The 14,578-nt window shown below is 37.3% G+C and overlaps 2 protein-coding genes across 3 annotated transcripts; one reads left to right on the forward strand and one right to left on the reverse strand.

Moving 5' to 3' along the window:
* Nucleotides 1–206: 206 nt before the first annotated feature.
* On the forward strand, nt 207–5,974 carry LOC132845755 (ribonuclease ZC3H12A). Its single transcript, XM_060869991.1, has 6 exons — nt 207–366; nt 999–1,410; nt 1,698–1,837; nt 3,538–3,772; nt 4,003–4,109; nt 4,322–5,974. Exons 2-6 carry the CDS (start codon nt 1,073–1,075, stop codon nt 5,308–5,310), a joined length of 1,809 nt encoding a protein of 602 aa, XP_060725974.1. The 5' UTR covers nt 207–366; nt 999–1,072; the 3' UTR covers nt 5,311–5,974.
* A 4,164-nt stretch (nt 5,975–10,138) lies between these two features.
* On the reverse strand, nt 10,139–12,397 carry LOC132845278 (uncharacterized). 2 transcript variants are annotated; one of them, XM_060869210.1, is made up of 8 exons: nt 12,270–12,397; nt 11,972–12,092; nt 11,754–11,841; nt 11,324–11,508; nt 11,089–11,221; nt 10,875–10,977; nt 10,446–10,670; nt 10,139–10,300 (listed from the first exon to the last, which is right to left on the reverse strand). In XM_060869210.1, exons 2-8 carry the CDS (start codon nt 12,044–12,046, stop codon nt 10,234–10,236), a joined length of 876 nt encoding a protein of 291 aa, XP_060725193.1. In that variant the 5' UTR covers nt 12,047–12,092; nt 12,270–12,397; the 3' UTR covers nt 10,139–10,233. The 2 variants fall into 2 exon arrangements, with proteins under 2 accessions (XP_060725193.1, XP_060725194.1); XM_060869211.1 differs by having other exon boundaries at nt 10,139–10,304.
* Between the last annotated feature and the right edge of the window lie 2,181 nt (nt 12,398–14,578).

A 14,578-nucleotide genomic window follows, 5' to 3' on the forward strand; every position in this document is an offset into this window, starting at 1 on the left:
TATATTAATAAATAGACTTCTTTAGTAATACCGTATGCTTTATTTCTAGTATCTTAACGTTAAATGATTTGTTGATTTTTTTTGTTGATTTGTTGATATGGGATATGGGATTTGATATGGGATTTTTGTAGCCCACACTGGGGCGTCAGGTGACACAGGTAAATTATCCTGTACTTCCGGGAGGAGGTGCAGGTTATAAAGTGCAATATGGCTTTACAAGGAAGGGCACACGAATAAATCCCTTGTGAGCGACTCGTGTAGTTATACAACCTTAAAGTGAACGTTTGTTTACTACGATTAAACGCGTAGACAAGTACACTAAGGAAGAATCGACTGAAATGAGCGGTTCATGAATTCATCAACATGGTATGTTTATATATTAGTTATGTTACTTTTTCATTGTAACTTTGAACAAATGTTTTAAACTCATGGTATCTTAAGTGTGTAACCTAGTGAGCCAGCATTAATGTATTCAAGGTTAGAGATTTAAGCGCTTATGTACGTCGCTCTGGATAAGGGCGTCTGCCAAATGTGGTAAATGTAAATGTATAACATGTATTTACTTACTGTATGTTTGGCTCACTCACTGAAGGAGACTCAAACCTAGACTGTGTTTTTGTCCACATTTCTCTTCTAAACTAAGCGTTTAGGTTATGAAAGATAAGCTGTTTAGATATTTAGTGTATTTTTCGTGTTGTCCCTGTGTGTTTTCCTGATGGGGTTGTTCATGAGGTTGTTCTGTGACTTCTATCATCTTTTAGCTTTGGCTGTTACACATACACATGAGCTGAGAATATGATCATAAGAATGAAGAACATTAGTTTAGCCAATATGTTATGTATGTCAGCTAATTATGTTTCAAGAAATTATTTAAATATGTTTAAACGTCTTATACAGACATTGATATTTTCAATAAGTATGACTTGGTATCTCCCAGAGGCTGTGGTAACTTCATAAATACATAATGTTTTGACCCTTGTGCCCTGCTGTTCTTCCAGACCCAGAAACCAAGAGGATCTACTTGTGTACAATGAGACAGAAGTTGGATCACTAAACTATCAAGTCATAAAGAATGCAGCCTGCTTACCAGAATGCTACCTCAGAGCTCCAGCTGAAAGTGGACTTTTTCCGTAAGCTGGGCTACTCATCACAAGAGGTGCAGACAGCCCTGCTGAAACTAGGCTTGGACACTGACACAAATGCTGTTTTGGGGGAGCTGGTGCGGTCTGGAGCCAGAGAGTCACCCACAGTGAGTCAGGAGAGTGATGATGGAAGCTCTGGATTTAGTCACAGAGGTGGTGGATCCATCAGTAAAGATGTCTACAAGGACCTTCAACGCTCCCCAGCAGTAGATGAAACTGACGGTGACCTAAAACCCATCGTGATTGATGGAAGCAATGTGGCTATGAGGTAATGTGAAATAATTGTGTATACACACGCACACATTCATAAATACATAAATACTTGCCATATTTATTGTCGCGTGTGTATATATATTCTGTCCACACTCTGACATTTAGAGTTATGCAAATCATTTTACTCTGCTAATTATAGAAACATGCCGTTTTAATAACTAAATAGATGTGTATAAACAGATCTGTTAGTTAAAAGCTTTATGCAAATATTTCTCTTGAATGTATTTCCATTTTAAAAGTTTTATCTCTCTTGCTCTCTCTCTCTCTCACATTTCTTGTAAGTCATGGAAACAAGGAAGTTTTTTCATGTCGTGGAATTGAGCTGGCAGTGAACTACTTCCTTGAGAGAGGACACAGGAACATTACAGTTTTTGTGCCCTCATGGCGAAAGGAGCAGCCAAGACCTGATGTCCCCATTTCAGGTAAGGACACTCCCTTCTCAGAAAAATGAGTCATCAAAGAATCATGCATGTGAACATCCCGACCTTTCCACTTGCAGTGCACATATCATGTTTTGTATCTCAGAGGAGTTGTTGATTTGCTGTTTGATCTTTAATTGATAAAGACATAAGAATGGAATGCATTGCTGTAATGAACAGTCATGGCAGCGTGTATATTTATGTTTTATTGTTTTGCATGAAGATATTTGTTCGGTTATAAACCTGTTACCTAACTGTATGTCCTCCTGTCATGGATTAAACCATACTCCAAAAGAGTATCTTTGCTAACTGTTTTGAAGTAATTATGTTGGATTAATTAATATTATACTGCAGCATCTACTTTTTGCTCTTTTAAAAGGTGAATGTGAAACACAAAAATGGTGATACATTTCCAACCCAAATCATTCCTAAATTAACTGCTCATTAAAATACTCTCATTAAGACAACACTGGCATTTAATAGTTAAAAAACAAGCATTGTTTTTTGTTCAAATATTTTACTTTGTTATTTTGAGAAAAGCATATTTGCTTCCTTATAGGAATCAATGTTATATGAGGAAGAATAAACCCCCTTAAGGCTGCTTTGGGAATTCCCCTACCAGGAAGTTCAACAATATTTTTCTACTTCCTTCTGTAACCCTTGTCCCATTCAGAATTTGTGTTCAGTCATGTACAGTAGTAGGTGTGGCTGCTTTCTGTAGAGAACGTCATACTACCTCAAATATTACTATTGGTCTCTCTGTTGCATTACTTTATAGCCTATAGATTAAAATTGGCAATGCCTTGTCTTTTACTGTTAGATTAAATTACATTAGAGTGGATTTATTATTCATTTCTTTGGTCGGATGATAAAATCTTTGAGTGATTATTTTGTTGGAATTTAGATCAGACTGTACTCCATGTACACAGGAAGTAAAATGATTTTTTTCTTTTCAGTTTCCACTTTAATGCGAAAACATCTATGGGCATGTATGATTTTAAAATATGATGAAAATCATTGAAGGTCTGCACAACAGTGATCTCATTAAAACAATTTAAAATATTTGTAACACATTATGCAAATAAATGCATATCTTGTGCGCTTTACATTATTTTGAAGTTTTAAAGTGGATCTAAATCCACAGCCTAATTCTAGTAATTTTCAGAGAGATTAGGATTATATTTGAATTTGTGTAAATATCGTCTTGTTACAGATCTGCCTTGTGAAGCCTGTATCAGGATATGTCTCACATGGTGGCTTTATTATGTATTGTCTTATGCCTACTACTGACTTTATATAAAGCAGCACCTAGCTAAGTTTTGTTTTTGGGTTTATAACCCTTTAGTTATCTTCTGTTGTTTTGTTTTGACTCCTATCATGATGGCCATGATTTTTAATGCTACAGCAGATATAGGCTACATATAAAGTCTACATATCAATGTTAAAAAGCAGGTTTTTGTGATTTAGAAAAAAAGAAAAATAATGATAATAATAATTATTTTTATAATTATTATAAAAAATAATAATTTTCCAGCTGTAGTATCATACAGCACCCAACAAAATTCAAGTGAAAAACATAGAGAATGTTTCACATGAGAACATAAATGTATATTAGGTACCTGACAGTATAATATGTGCACTTTTATATGGTTATTTAAAGGGGGTGCAGAAAAAGTAATTAACTGTTAACATTCTGATTTCAGGTCAGCACATTCTAGCAGAGCTGGAAAGGAGAAAGATCGTTGTATTCACGCCCTCCCGGCGGGTGGGAGGAAGGCGAGTGGTCTGCTATGATGATCGCTTCATTGTCAAACTTGCTTGTGAACTGGATGGCATTATTGTGTCCAACGACACATACCGTGACCTTCAGTGTGAACGGCCTGAATGGAAGCACAGCATTGAAGAAGGACTTCTCATGTACTCCTTTGTCAATGACAAGTATGTGAATAAAATCCTTTAAAAACTTCTTATTTTTCCAGATATCTGAGCATGTACAGAGACCTCAATGTACTCCTTATTCTTAAATATTAAAGGTGTTGAAGATTTGTGAAAACAATTGCTTGTAGGTTATAGTTTTCACATGTGGTGTATTATTGTTTATAATCATCTGTATTATTCCTGATATATCTTAAAAATGAAAAAGTGTATTTTCACGTGCCCTTCTGCAGGTTCATGCCACCCGATGACCCTCTTGGTCGCCATGGTCCAAGCTTGGATAATTTCCTCAGAAAGAAACCTCTGCTTCCAGACACCAAACGCCAGCTTTGTCCTTATGGTAAGCACTTATGTTTTTTAACGGTATAGATCTTTACTTCTTTCAGTTAATATTTTAGAATACATACTGCCAAACACATGGTGTAATCAATAACTTAGTGTAGCATCTGATTACCACCCTTGGGGTTATGCTTAGATACTCTTCAAGCTGTGGAGTTGAGGATTTATTTTATTGACGATGATAACTCAGCTGGTCTTCTTTTTCTCTTCTAGGAAAGAAATGCACATACGGAATCAAATGCAAGTTTTTTCACCCAGAGCGATCTAGCCTGTCACAGCGTTCTCTTGCAGATGAACTGAGGGACAATGCCCGTCTGTCCAGTTCCGTTCGATGCTGTTCAGAGGAAAGCCAGAGATCAGGTGCGTCCCTCAGAGGGCCTTGCCACAATGAATCTGGCTTCAGTTCATATGTTCCCTCTTTAGAGCAAGAGCTGGAATACAAGCTAAACCTGGACCCTGCTGTTTGTGTACCCAGACACCAACTCAGTGAAAGCATGCAGCACTACTGGGATGATGTTCCTACCAAGTACTGCAACCCAGCTAGCCACACTCCTCTGGACTGGCATAGTCTGTACTCTGCATACCTCAATAGTCCTCCATCGAGCTCAGATTCTGGCCTTGGCTCCTATGAGAGCCAGCTTTCAGAGGCATTTCAAGGACTTGATGACTCGTACAGGATTAGCTGTAGGCATAATAATAGGTTTTTTGAAAAACAAGATGTGTCTCTTTCTTGCATTTGCTCTTCTGAGCCAGTTATCCAACCAAGCATCCATCAATACCCTCTTTCCCAGCACCCACCCAACTGCTTTGATTACGGTGCACTCCGGTTCCCAAGGCCGTCTAGCAATCAACATTACAGCCTTCCCAATTACTTACAGCCTAATGGGCTCCATCACAAACAGCCAAAACCATGTTCTGACACAGTGTGGCTCCCTCAGACTCGGACAGGTTTTAGTTTACCCAACCCTCACCATGCTGTTGGACCCCACAGACCAGCTGATGTTTATGGCAGCAGCCATGGAGCTCTCAGTCCAAACACTGTTCCATTTGAGGCAGAGCGAGAAGAGACAAGGAAGAAACTCCATGCAATTTTTAATCCTTATCATGTGGATAAGGTTATGGGAATGTTCCCGAAACTAAAAGATGCCCAACAGCTTGCAGCAGAGATTCTCAAGCTCAAGTCCAAAGGACAGTTGTTCTAATTGTTCTATGCTATCTGGTGATAAAGAGATGCTTTAATTATAGCAGAACCTATTTTTTACTGAAATTGAGCTCAGGATTAAATGGTTAATAATTTAGAATCTGAGAAATTGCTGTATTATTGCTATTTTTCTAAACAATGTTTTATTTTTATTTTTTTTTCCTTTCAATGTTTTGGCTTTGGCCAAAAGTCTTAAGGTTAATTATACCTGAATGCCACCTCACATAGTAAATGTGATGACTATGTATGACCATGAAAGTCAAGTTATATCTCACTGCAGCATTTGTATCATGTTGTAATGTTAAATGTATTGATAAGTCATGCTGTATTGTTAAATGTTTGTTATTGATGCACATTGCATCCTTGTTCATTTTGAATTTGGTATGTTAAAATGTAGTATTTTGGACCACATTGCTCAGCGTGTCTGGCAGTTGTATAAATGACTTTCAGAAATATAATATTGTAATAACTGCATTACTTTACTACGTTTCATTTACTTAAGCATAATTTCATTGTTGGTATTGATACTTTTATTACATTTGGTTATTTAATTTTGCTGTGCCACAGTGCATTACATTTGCGGTTCTGCACTTTTAATTGAACTTCCATCAACAGACTTAACAGAACATCATACTGGAACACTGGAATAAATTGTAAAAATATGATATTTTGCTCTAACGTAGATTCATTCACACTGTCCAAAGCATTCTGCTGTCTGCTGCATAGAATTATTTACAATGATTAGTACCCTGCATAATCAGGAGCAAAATGATTGGATAAACTAAGCATTACACACAGTAATTCAGACATTTTCTATCACAGGGATAAACTATCGTATTTCTGAACAGACTAACTACATTTATAATAGTCTATTAAGCAGTAGTGTAATGGTATTTTATAAAATTAAATTGAGGGGTTACGGAGCATGTTTAAGATAAATGAAAGGACAGAGATTGCAAATTATACAATGTTAAGTTTTAAGAAATGCAACAGCATGTATAAAGATCTCCAATTCAAAGGCCATTTCCTTTGATTTAAGTATAAAGTAGGTAAATAAAATGCATTAAACCCTAGAATTTATTTTAAAACATGCAACTTTGAGACTACATACAGCTGTGCATTACAAGTATTTGTGCTATATTATTTTGAACATAAGAAGCTTTTTGTATTAAGTATTTTTAAAAATTCTTAGAGAAAAGTCTCTTGAAATGTATAGGTGCTATGTAACTACATTATATACATTTATAAAATGTACTGTAACAGAAACAAAGTACATATTCATGAAGATGACATTATGCTCATGAGTTGGAAAAAGTCTGCATAGGCCAAAACTAATACATGAACGAGGCCAGCCTTTTATAATAGAACATAATTTCCTCATGCCTAAAAGGCCATTACCATTACCATCAAAACAATGTTTGAGACAGTGAGAAATATGCCAGGAATTAGACCGACGAGTACAATGACATAGTGAGAAGGACTGAAAGATGAAAAAAGTGCCCAAAGATCAAGAGAATTTCAAAAAGAATGTTTCACAAAATGCAGTAACTGAACTTTACCAAGCATCATTAAGACTGCACTTCACATTATACCTACAGTGCATTGAAAAAGTATTCATACCCACCGAACTTTTCCACATTTTGTCACTTTACAACCACAAACAAAAATTTATTTTTCTGGGATTTTATGTGATAGACCAACACAAAGTGGCACATCATTGTAAAGTGGAAGGAAAATGATAAATGGTGTCCAAATTCTTTTACAAATAAATATCTGAAATGTGTGGTGTGCAATTGTATTCACACCCCTTTTTTGTCTGATACCCCTAACTAAAGTCCAGTGGAACCAATTGCCTTCAGAATTCACCTAATTAGTAAATAGAGTCCACTTGTGTGCAATCTCAGATAAAATACTGCTGTACTGTGAAGAAAGCATTAATCAGAGAAGCAGCCAGGATCCACAGTTCAGGTGGGAATCTGTCCACAGTACGACTATTAGATGTGCACTCCACAAATCCGGCCTTTATGGAAGAGTGGCAAGAAAAAAACATTAGAAATCCCTTTTGCACTTTGCAATGAGATGATAAGTGAACTTTTTTGGCCTAAATTCAAAACGCTATGTGTGGCTGAAATCTGACGTTGCACATCACCCTCCACACCATCCCCTCCGTGAAACATAGTGTTGGCAGCATCTTGTTGTGGGGATGCTTTGACTAGGGAATCTGGTCAGAGTTTATGGGAAGATGGATGGAGCCAAATACAGGGCAATCTTAGATGAAAACCTGTTAGAGTCTGCAAAAGACTTGAGACTGGGGCGGAGGTTCACCTTCCAGCAGGACAACGACCCTAAACATATAGCCAGAGCTACAATTAAATGTTTTAAAGCATATTCACATGTTAGAATGGCCCAGTCAAAGTCCAGACCTAAAGCCAATTGAGAATCTGTGGCGAGACTTGAAAATTGCTGTTCACAGAGGCTCTCTATCCAATCTGACTGAGCATGAGATCATTTGCAAAGAACAATGGGCAAAGATTTCACTCTCTAGATGTGCAAAGCTGGAAGAGACATACCCAAGAAGACTTGAAGCTGTGATTGCAGCTAAAGGTGGTTTGTATTGGTCTATCACGTAAAAAATACAAGTAAAATACGTTTTTGTTTGTGGTTGTAAACTGACAAAATGTGGAAAGGTTCAGCAGGTATGAATACTTTTGAAAGGCACTGAAAACTCAAAACATTGTGGTCATTCCAAACAGGTCGATAAAGCAGGACTGCATATAAGTAAAACCATTTGACGCATCAGTGGCTCTGTTTTGTGGCTGGTGGTTCAGGGGATTTTGTAATGACTGATGGTATTATATAAATTATGCTTCTAAGTACCAGAATATTTTGCCACAAAACCTGGTTGAATCTGCCAGGAGGTTCAGATACAGCAATAAATGGTCTTTCAATAAGATAATGAGCCAAACATTCACCCAGATTAACAGAGAAATTGTTAACCATAAGCAGCCTCTCAATTTGAACCATACTGAAAACCCCAGCACAATATAATAGAAGAATAGAATATAACAAAAACATATAAAGGAGCTTAAAATGTTTTGTGAGGAGGAATGGACCCTGTGATAAGTGTCTTCAACATTGTTAGACATATTAATATGAACAATATGTGGTAGCTCAGTGGTTAAGGTGTTGGACTACTGATCAGGTCATGAGTTCAAATCCCAGGTCCATCAAGTTGCCACTGCTGGGTAAGTGATGTAAGTCACTCTGGAAAAGCGTGTCTGCTAAATGCCAGAAATGTAACAATATAAAGCCCTGTATGTCAAAAGATGCCCCTACCTCAAAGGGCAAAGAAAGTCAGCTCATGCAATAAAACTCAGAGGTATGTGTTTACCATATTCTTTCTCTCTTTATGTAGGAATTACACAGGTGTCGTATTAATTTAGAGGAAAATTCACTGGAGAAAACTGCAGCTTTTACTTGGGTAAGTTTACCTAGTTTTAAGTTGTCCAGTTAGAGCATGTGCTCAAAAATATAATTAAAGCAGCTCTGTGTAAATCTGCCTCATATGGTTTGTTTACCTCACTATTTCCTTGTCCTAAGGCATCTTCCTGGTTTCTTCCTGGGTTGGCACTGGTTCTGAATGACTTTGGAATTCATCAAATGTACATAGTACTACCGTTATATTTTATTCACAGTTCTAGGTAACAAGGTGACATTCCTATGACAAATGCACATGAAATGGAGCTATTGCTTGCAGACTGGTATGTCCAGTATGCTTATAGGCTATGGTGGTGACATATACCATGCTGTTGTCCATTTGATCTAAGACGCATCATAGGGCACATACTTGGTTAAACAGAGAACACTCTGCAGGTTTGCCATTAAGGAATGTTGCAACGGTTTACAAAGTTGTGTAATATGACCAGAACCTCTGGAATTAACCCCAAGGTACCCTAAGAGATATATGACTAAAATATATAAAGTGAACTTATAGCCATATCCTGTAGTTCCACCACTCTATTTGCTGAAGATGGCTAGCAGTTTTTAGAGAGCAATTTCAGTTCATCATTTTGTTTAGTCTCATAAAGATGGGCCTTAATGACTCCAACAAAAGGAGTGATCCAATATTACACATTTCAGGAATCTTGGAAGATGGAAGTGCCTTTTCCCTTTCAGAAAAGTCATAATAAATTTATGACGCAGTGAGAGATGCCATAAATTTTGCTGTGTTGCATTGCAATGGCTTCCTTTAGGGTAGATGGGGAAATAAGTGAACATTTTTGTAATTCAGCAGTTCACCAGACCCTGTTAATAAGGTGCGATCTATTCTCAAACCTAAACTCTTTCAACTAAGGTCTGAAAACTAGAGGCTCTTGCATTCAGATGTACTAAAATTACTCAGTCCACGATTCATCCTTAGGAGCCAAACCCATAGGCCTGGGAGATCTTCCTGGGGTTCCTAAATCATTTTTTCACTTTCTGCATATGGCCCTTGTCAAGCTGGAACAGGTTTGAGCTAGGCGCCTTAGTACTAGCGAAAGGCAATCTTAATGCTACAGCATATAAAGACAGTAAAGACAAATAGGCTTTTTTCATTTGATTCAAACTCAGCACTCGGTTTTAACACAAGTCAAAACAAGTGACAAAACAAGTAAAACACTGTCAAAACAAGTGACAAAACAAGTCAAACACTGTCAAAACAAGTGACAAAACAAGTCAAACACTGTCAAAACAAGTCTTACAGCATGGATCACTATATAATACAGTTAACCAAAAACATATGATATGGCAATAGGAAGTTTTATTTAAAATACTGCATCATACTTTACTGTGTGGCATTGATGGAAATTCTTTGCATGTATGCATATGCTCACAAGGAGGTACCTCTCATCGGCCCTGGCAATTAAAGTGGTAAAAATAAGAACTAAGTGACATGTCTACTCCCAGGCCAGTAGTAGCTTGCTAAATGACACAAACGCACCGTGTCCTGGCTTGCTAGAGAGAAAGAAGACACAGTCATGTTAAAAATAATAAATACTTGTAAGTGCTTTCATAATAAATATATGTTAATATCATTTTCTGATCACTGTGTGGTTCTTGTCTAAAAATATTAATTTATGCAGCAAGGCTTTTTACCAGTTAAAGTAGCATTGTCCCTCAAGGGCGCCTACTTCCTTTGCATTCTCAGCCAGCTCCAGCTCCACACCCAAATAAAAGTCAGATGAGCCATGTGGCTGGCCCAGATAGCGCAGGGTGCCAGTGCTAATCCGGCCTGTAGGCAGCAAAATTCTGACCCTGTGTCCAATCTGCAGGTCCATTGGGGAATGGGGCACAAAGGCTCTTAGGGGATGATTGCCACATCTTCATAATCATACAGTGAAAAGTGGAAAATAATTTAAGATGAGATATAAAAATCAGTGCTCTAAACCCTATTGTACACAAACTTGTATTTTGTGACTGCACATTACTTTAAATAACAAAAATGCAGTTATACACAGTTCAATAAAAGGTCAGAATGTTCTAGTCCTTTGAGTGTAGTAGTGTGATAAACACAGATTGCTGTACCTTGTGCTGACAGACATGGCAGATGTAGATCTGGTTGAGCTGTTTGAGTAAGCCACATTGTGCAGTATTTTCATATCCAAATGGTGTATTTTGTTCAAGCCACCTTAAAGAAACCAGCAAGCAACAGTAAGCAAGTGCTTCCTGCTAAGACTACTGCCAAAGGAAAACTACATCTTGAGGAAAAACAATTTCTTTATCTCGGTTAAATACTTACTGGACCAGCAACACTTCTTTTTCTCAAAGTTTTGTCCATTCTCCAAGTCTGAATCTCTGACGTTCTCACTCGTTTCTGTTGAATCACTTGGCTTGTGCAAGGCACCTGACCTGGTGACAATCTCAAAGTACAACTAAATGGGATGCATTTGCATATGTTTACTTTCCAAAGTGAGTTTATAAGCAGTCTAATTTAACATATGCATTTACCGTTTACAATATAAATGTACACATACCTTATCTCTTAGATCATGCTGTCTCTTCTGCAACTCCATAAACCGCATTTCCCATAATGCCTTTTGACTGGCAAGCTGAGCTTTCAGACCCTGAATCTCTCCCTCAGCTTTCAATAGCCTCTTGTGTAAGGTACAACTGTGCTCATGATAATGTGACTTCTCCCAGGTGTGTTGTCTTCCAGATTCTGCAATATTTTTCAGGTATTTGTTAGAAGGTTAGGGTTAGGTTTTGTTTTAACATGTAAGACGTATTTGTAATGTAGCCATCCTGCCCCCTGATGTGCAGGTAGGCGCATAGCATCAATGTACAAATTATGAAGTGTTATAGATGTCAAATTGTTTAACACATGAAAAACACCACACTGAAATAACAACAGAAATGCATACTAATAAATTATGTTGTACATTATGTTAAAAAGTAAAAAAAAACCTGTAAAGTGTTTCTCATGAGTGCGGATTTCGCTTTCACATGCATGTGGTGTCCGAGGTGTAGATTGTATGCCACAATATGGGTTTACCTATAATGCAACCAACATAGCATATTTTTAATAGAAGTAAATAATACACACATAACAGAAACATTTAAAAGAGTAGACCTTGAATTAATATAAAAAAAAAAGAAAGAAAAAAAAAACAAGCCATGCTCACCCAGAAAAACCTCCAACAGCACAATAGGCCTTTCAGAGTCCAGACTACAGCTGGCCACAGGACATATGTCACCATATTGAGGTATCTTTATTGGCACATGGTTGCCACTTATCTGCAAAAACTGTCAAGCAGTGCTGATCTGGTGAATGTTTACTACAGCAAACAGTTTAGTGGTATATGAATTCTCCACATAAGACCTTACAATTACACGTACATGCTATCAGTTCTTTCCCAAACATGACAAATTTACCTGGTTATGTCAAAGAGCAAATCAAATAAATATGAAATATGGTCAAACCTTTATGGTGTGATTCCTAGTGTTGTGCTGTTGAGCAATCCTAAAGGAAATAAAAACTCTCTGTTCATTTTTCAATCTCACAATTGCCGTATGCACAGGATAATGTGTTGCTACGACTGAGACTGCTGATGCCAAAACGACCGTGTCTGTAAATCCTATATAATCTGCTTAGGCACTGAGCTGCATGGCACAGTTGTGTCCCCTCACATACTAATTTTGGTCTCTGATCCTATTGACACAAGTCCAAATAACTTGTGTCATTGTGGAGAAGTGAGGTCCTGTACAGAATGTCAAATCCTAAAGCCACCACATCTGAGAACAGTGCATGAATTTTGCATTTATTACAAAGAAATAACAAGATGTAATTAGAATGCATAGATAAAAATTTGTCTGACTGACAATTTGAACAAAGATGTTCTTTTAGTAAAATTGCATTTTTATTTAAAGTCTATTGTTGTTCAGCAGAATTACCACAAGAGGGCAATACCTTTCTGAACTACACACACACACACACACACACACACACACACACACACACACTTTCTACCACTTAATCCGAACTACCTCGGGTCACGGGGAGCCTGTGCCTATCTCAGGCGTCATCGGGCATCAAGGCAGGATACACCCTGGATGAGTGCCAACCCATTGCAGGGCACACACACACTGTCATTCACTCATGCAATCACACACTACGGACAATTTTCCAGAGATGCCAATCAACCTACCATGCATGTCTTTGGACCGGGGGAGGAAACCGAAGTACCCGGAGGAAACCCCCGAGGCACGGGGAGAACATGCAAACTCCACACACACAAGGCAGAGGCGGGACTCGAACCCCGAACCCTGGAGGTGTGAGGTGAACATGCTAACCACTAAGCCACCGTGCCCCCCTTTCTGAACTACCTATCGTGAAAAACAAAATAGATCATGGAGATTCTTTAATATTCCATTAGTTGACTCACTGGAATTCAATATCTGATTTTCCAGATGAGGTCACATTTCATCCTTGTAACTCAAACACTGTTACAATGTTTATGGAAAAATTGTCAAATTTTTGGGTCTCACACACACAATTATACACAGAATGACATGCAGTGAAATGCTTTTATGACTGTCCATGTAATAAAACTAGAATAAAAAAGAATACAGTCGAAAGAGTGATTTAAAAAATTTAAATACAATCAAACATATGTTGATATAAGGTGATATGAATATAAAATGACTTGTGAATAACTGTTATAAAGAAAGTGCATATGTGTAATTTGTGTGCAGTTTTAGTGCATAAAAGTGTGCTGTGCAAAGAGATAGTTGTGGTAGTTGGTGTTGTACAGACTACTAATAATCTAACTAACTAATAATTTTCACAGGATGAATAGGATCATCGGATAAGCGGTAGAAAATGAGTGAGTGAGTGAGAGTGAGTGAATAGGATCATTTTTAGGAGATGTATTTTATTTGTAATTTAATAATATATAGTTCAGTCTCTGTACTGAGGTGGATGGTACAGATTGTTTAGTAATCATTATTAGTTAGTCAAAAACAAGGTCTATTTAGTGATCACCATCGATATTAAATTGTAATGCTCTCACATATCAGCAAAGCAAATATCTTATTTGAGGCCATTGTCTGAATGCATGACTCTCTGTTTAAACATAAGGATTTTATCATGGAAAGTTTAATAGGGACATCATGGATGGCAATAATATTTGCTTTAATAATTTTGTTTGCATATCATTGTGACGTTTGCCCTCAGGTAGCTGTCAGAGTTTTACCTAAACCCACACCACAACAGAGTAGCCTGGCATCTTTCTATTGTGATATAGCTTTTGGTATTTACTTGTTAATACAGTCAACATTAAAATGCATTTAGAATATATTAATGAGGTAGTAAAACCATAAACCATTAAGCTCTTTCTTTCTCACATTTAAAGCCACCCTCTCCATTACAGCTTTGTCATCAATAATAATGTAGATTGTTGTAGTTTAATCTTGTGAAATCTATATACTTCTTTCTTTAACAAGTTAGCTTAAAGATTTGTTTGTATTGGAGACTACAAAGCACGTCTGTCAAAGTCTTTCTGGGTAAGGGTGTCTGCCTAGTGCTGTAAATGCTATGTGGATAAATGAGCTTACATGATAGTCTAAAAGCTTATGAATAAATAAATGATCATGATGATTGTGTTACTGTGCTGTTTAGAAAGGCCACAGTTCAACGTCATCTTCCAAACACTTAACTGAGGCTTCCTTCTCAGGGGTTTCATTAGTCTATACTAGCAACATAGAGCCAGATGCCGTTGTCTGGTTGCGCT

The sequence above is a fragment of the Tachysurus vachellii genome, chromosome 5 (genome assembly GCF_030014155.1).
Source record: "Tachysurus vachellii isolate PV-2020 chromosome 5, HZAU_Pvac_v1, whole genome shotgun sequence".
Lineage (NCBI taxonomy): Eukaryota > Metazoa > Chordata > Actinopteri > Siluriformes > Bagridae > Tachysurus > Tachysurus vachellii.

Coding starts and splice junctions, on each gene's coding strand:
- LOC132845755 (XM_060869991.1), top strand. CDS start 1,073: ATGCAGCCTGCTTACCAGAATGCTACCTCAGAGCTCCAGCTGAAAGTG. Junction 1,411..1,697: donor GGAAGCAATGTGGCTATGAG/GTAATGTGAAAT, acceptor ATTTCTTGTAAG/TCATGGAAACAAGGAAGTTT. Junction 4,110..4,321: donor ACGCCAGCTTTGTCCTTATG/GTAAGCACTTAT, acceptor TTTCTCTTCTAG/GAAAGAAATGCACATACGGA.
- LOC132845278 (XM_060869210.1), bottom strand. CDS start 12,046: ATGGTGACATATGTCCTGTGGCCAGCTGTAGTCTGGACTCTGAAAGGC. Junction 11,842..11,971: donor GCTGTTGGAGGTTTTTCTGG/GTGAGCATGGCT, acceptor GTTGCATTATAG/GTAAACCCATATTGTGGCAT. Junction 10,978..11,088: donor AAAGAAGTGTTGCTGGTCCA/GTAAGTATTTAA, acceptor GGTTTCTTTAAG/GTGGCTTGAACAAAATACAC.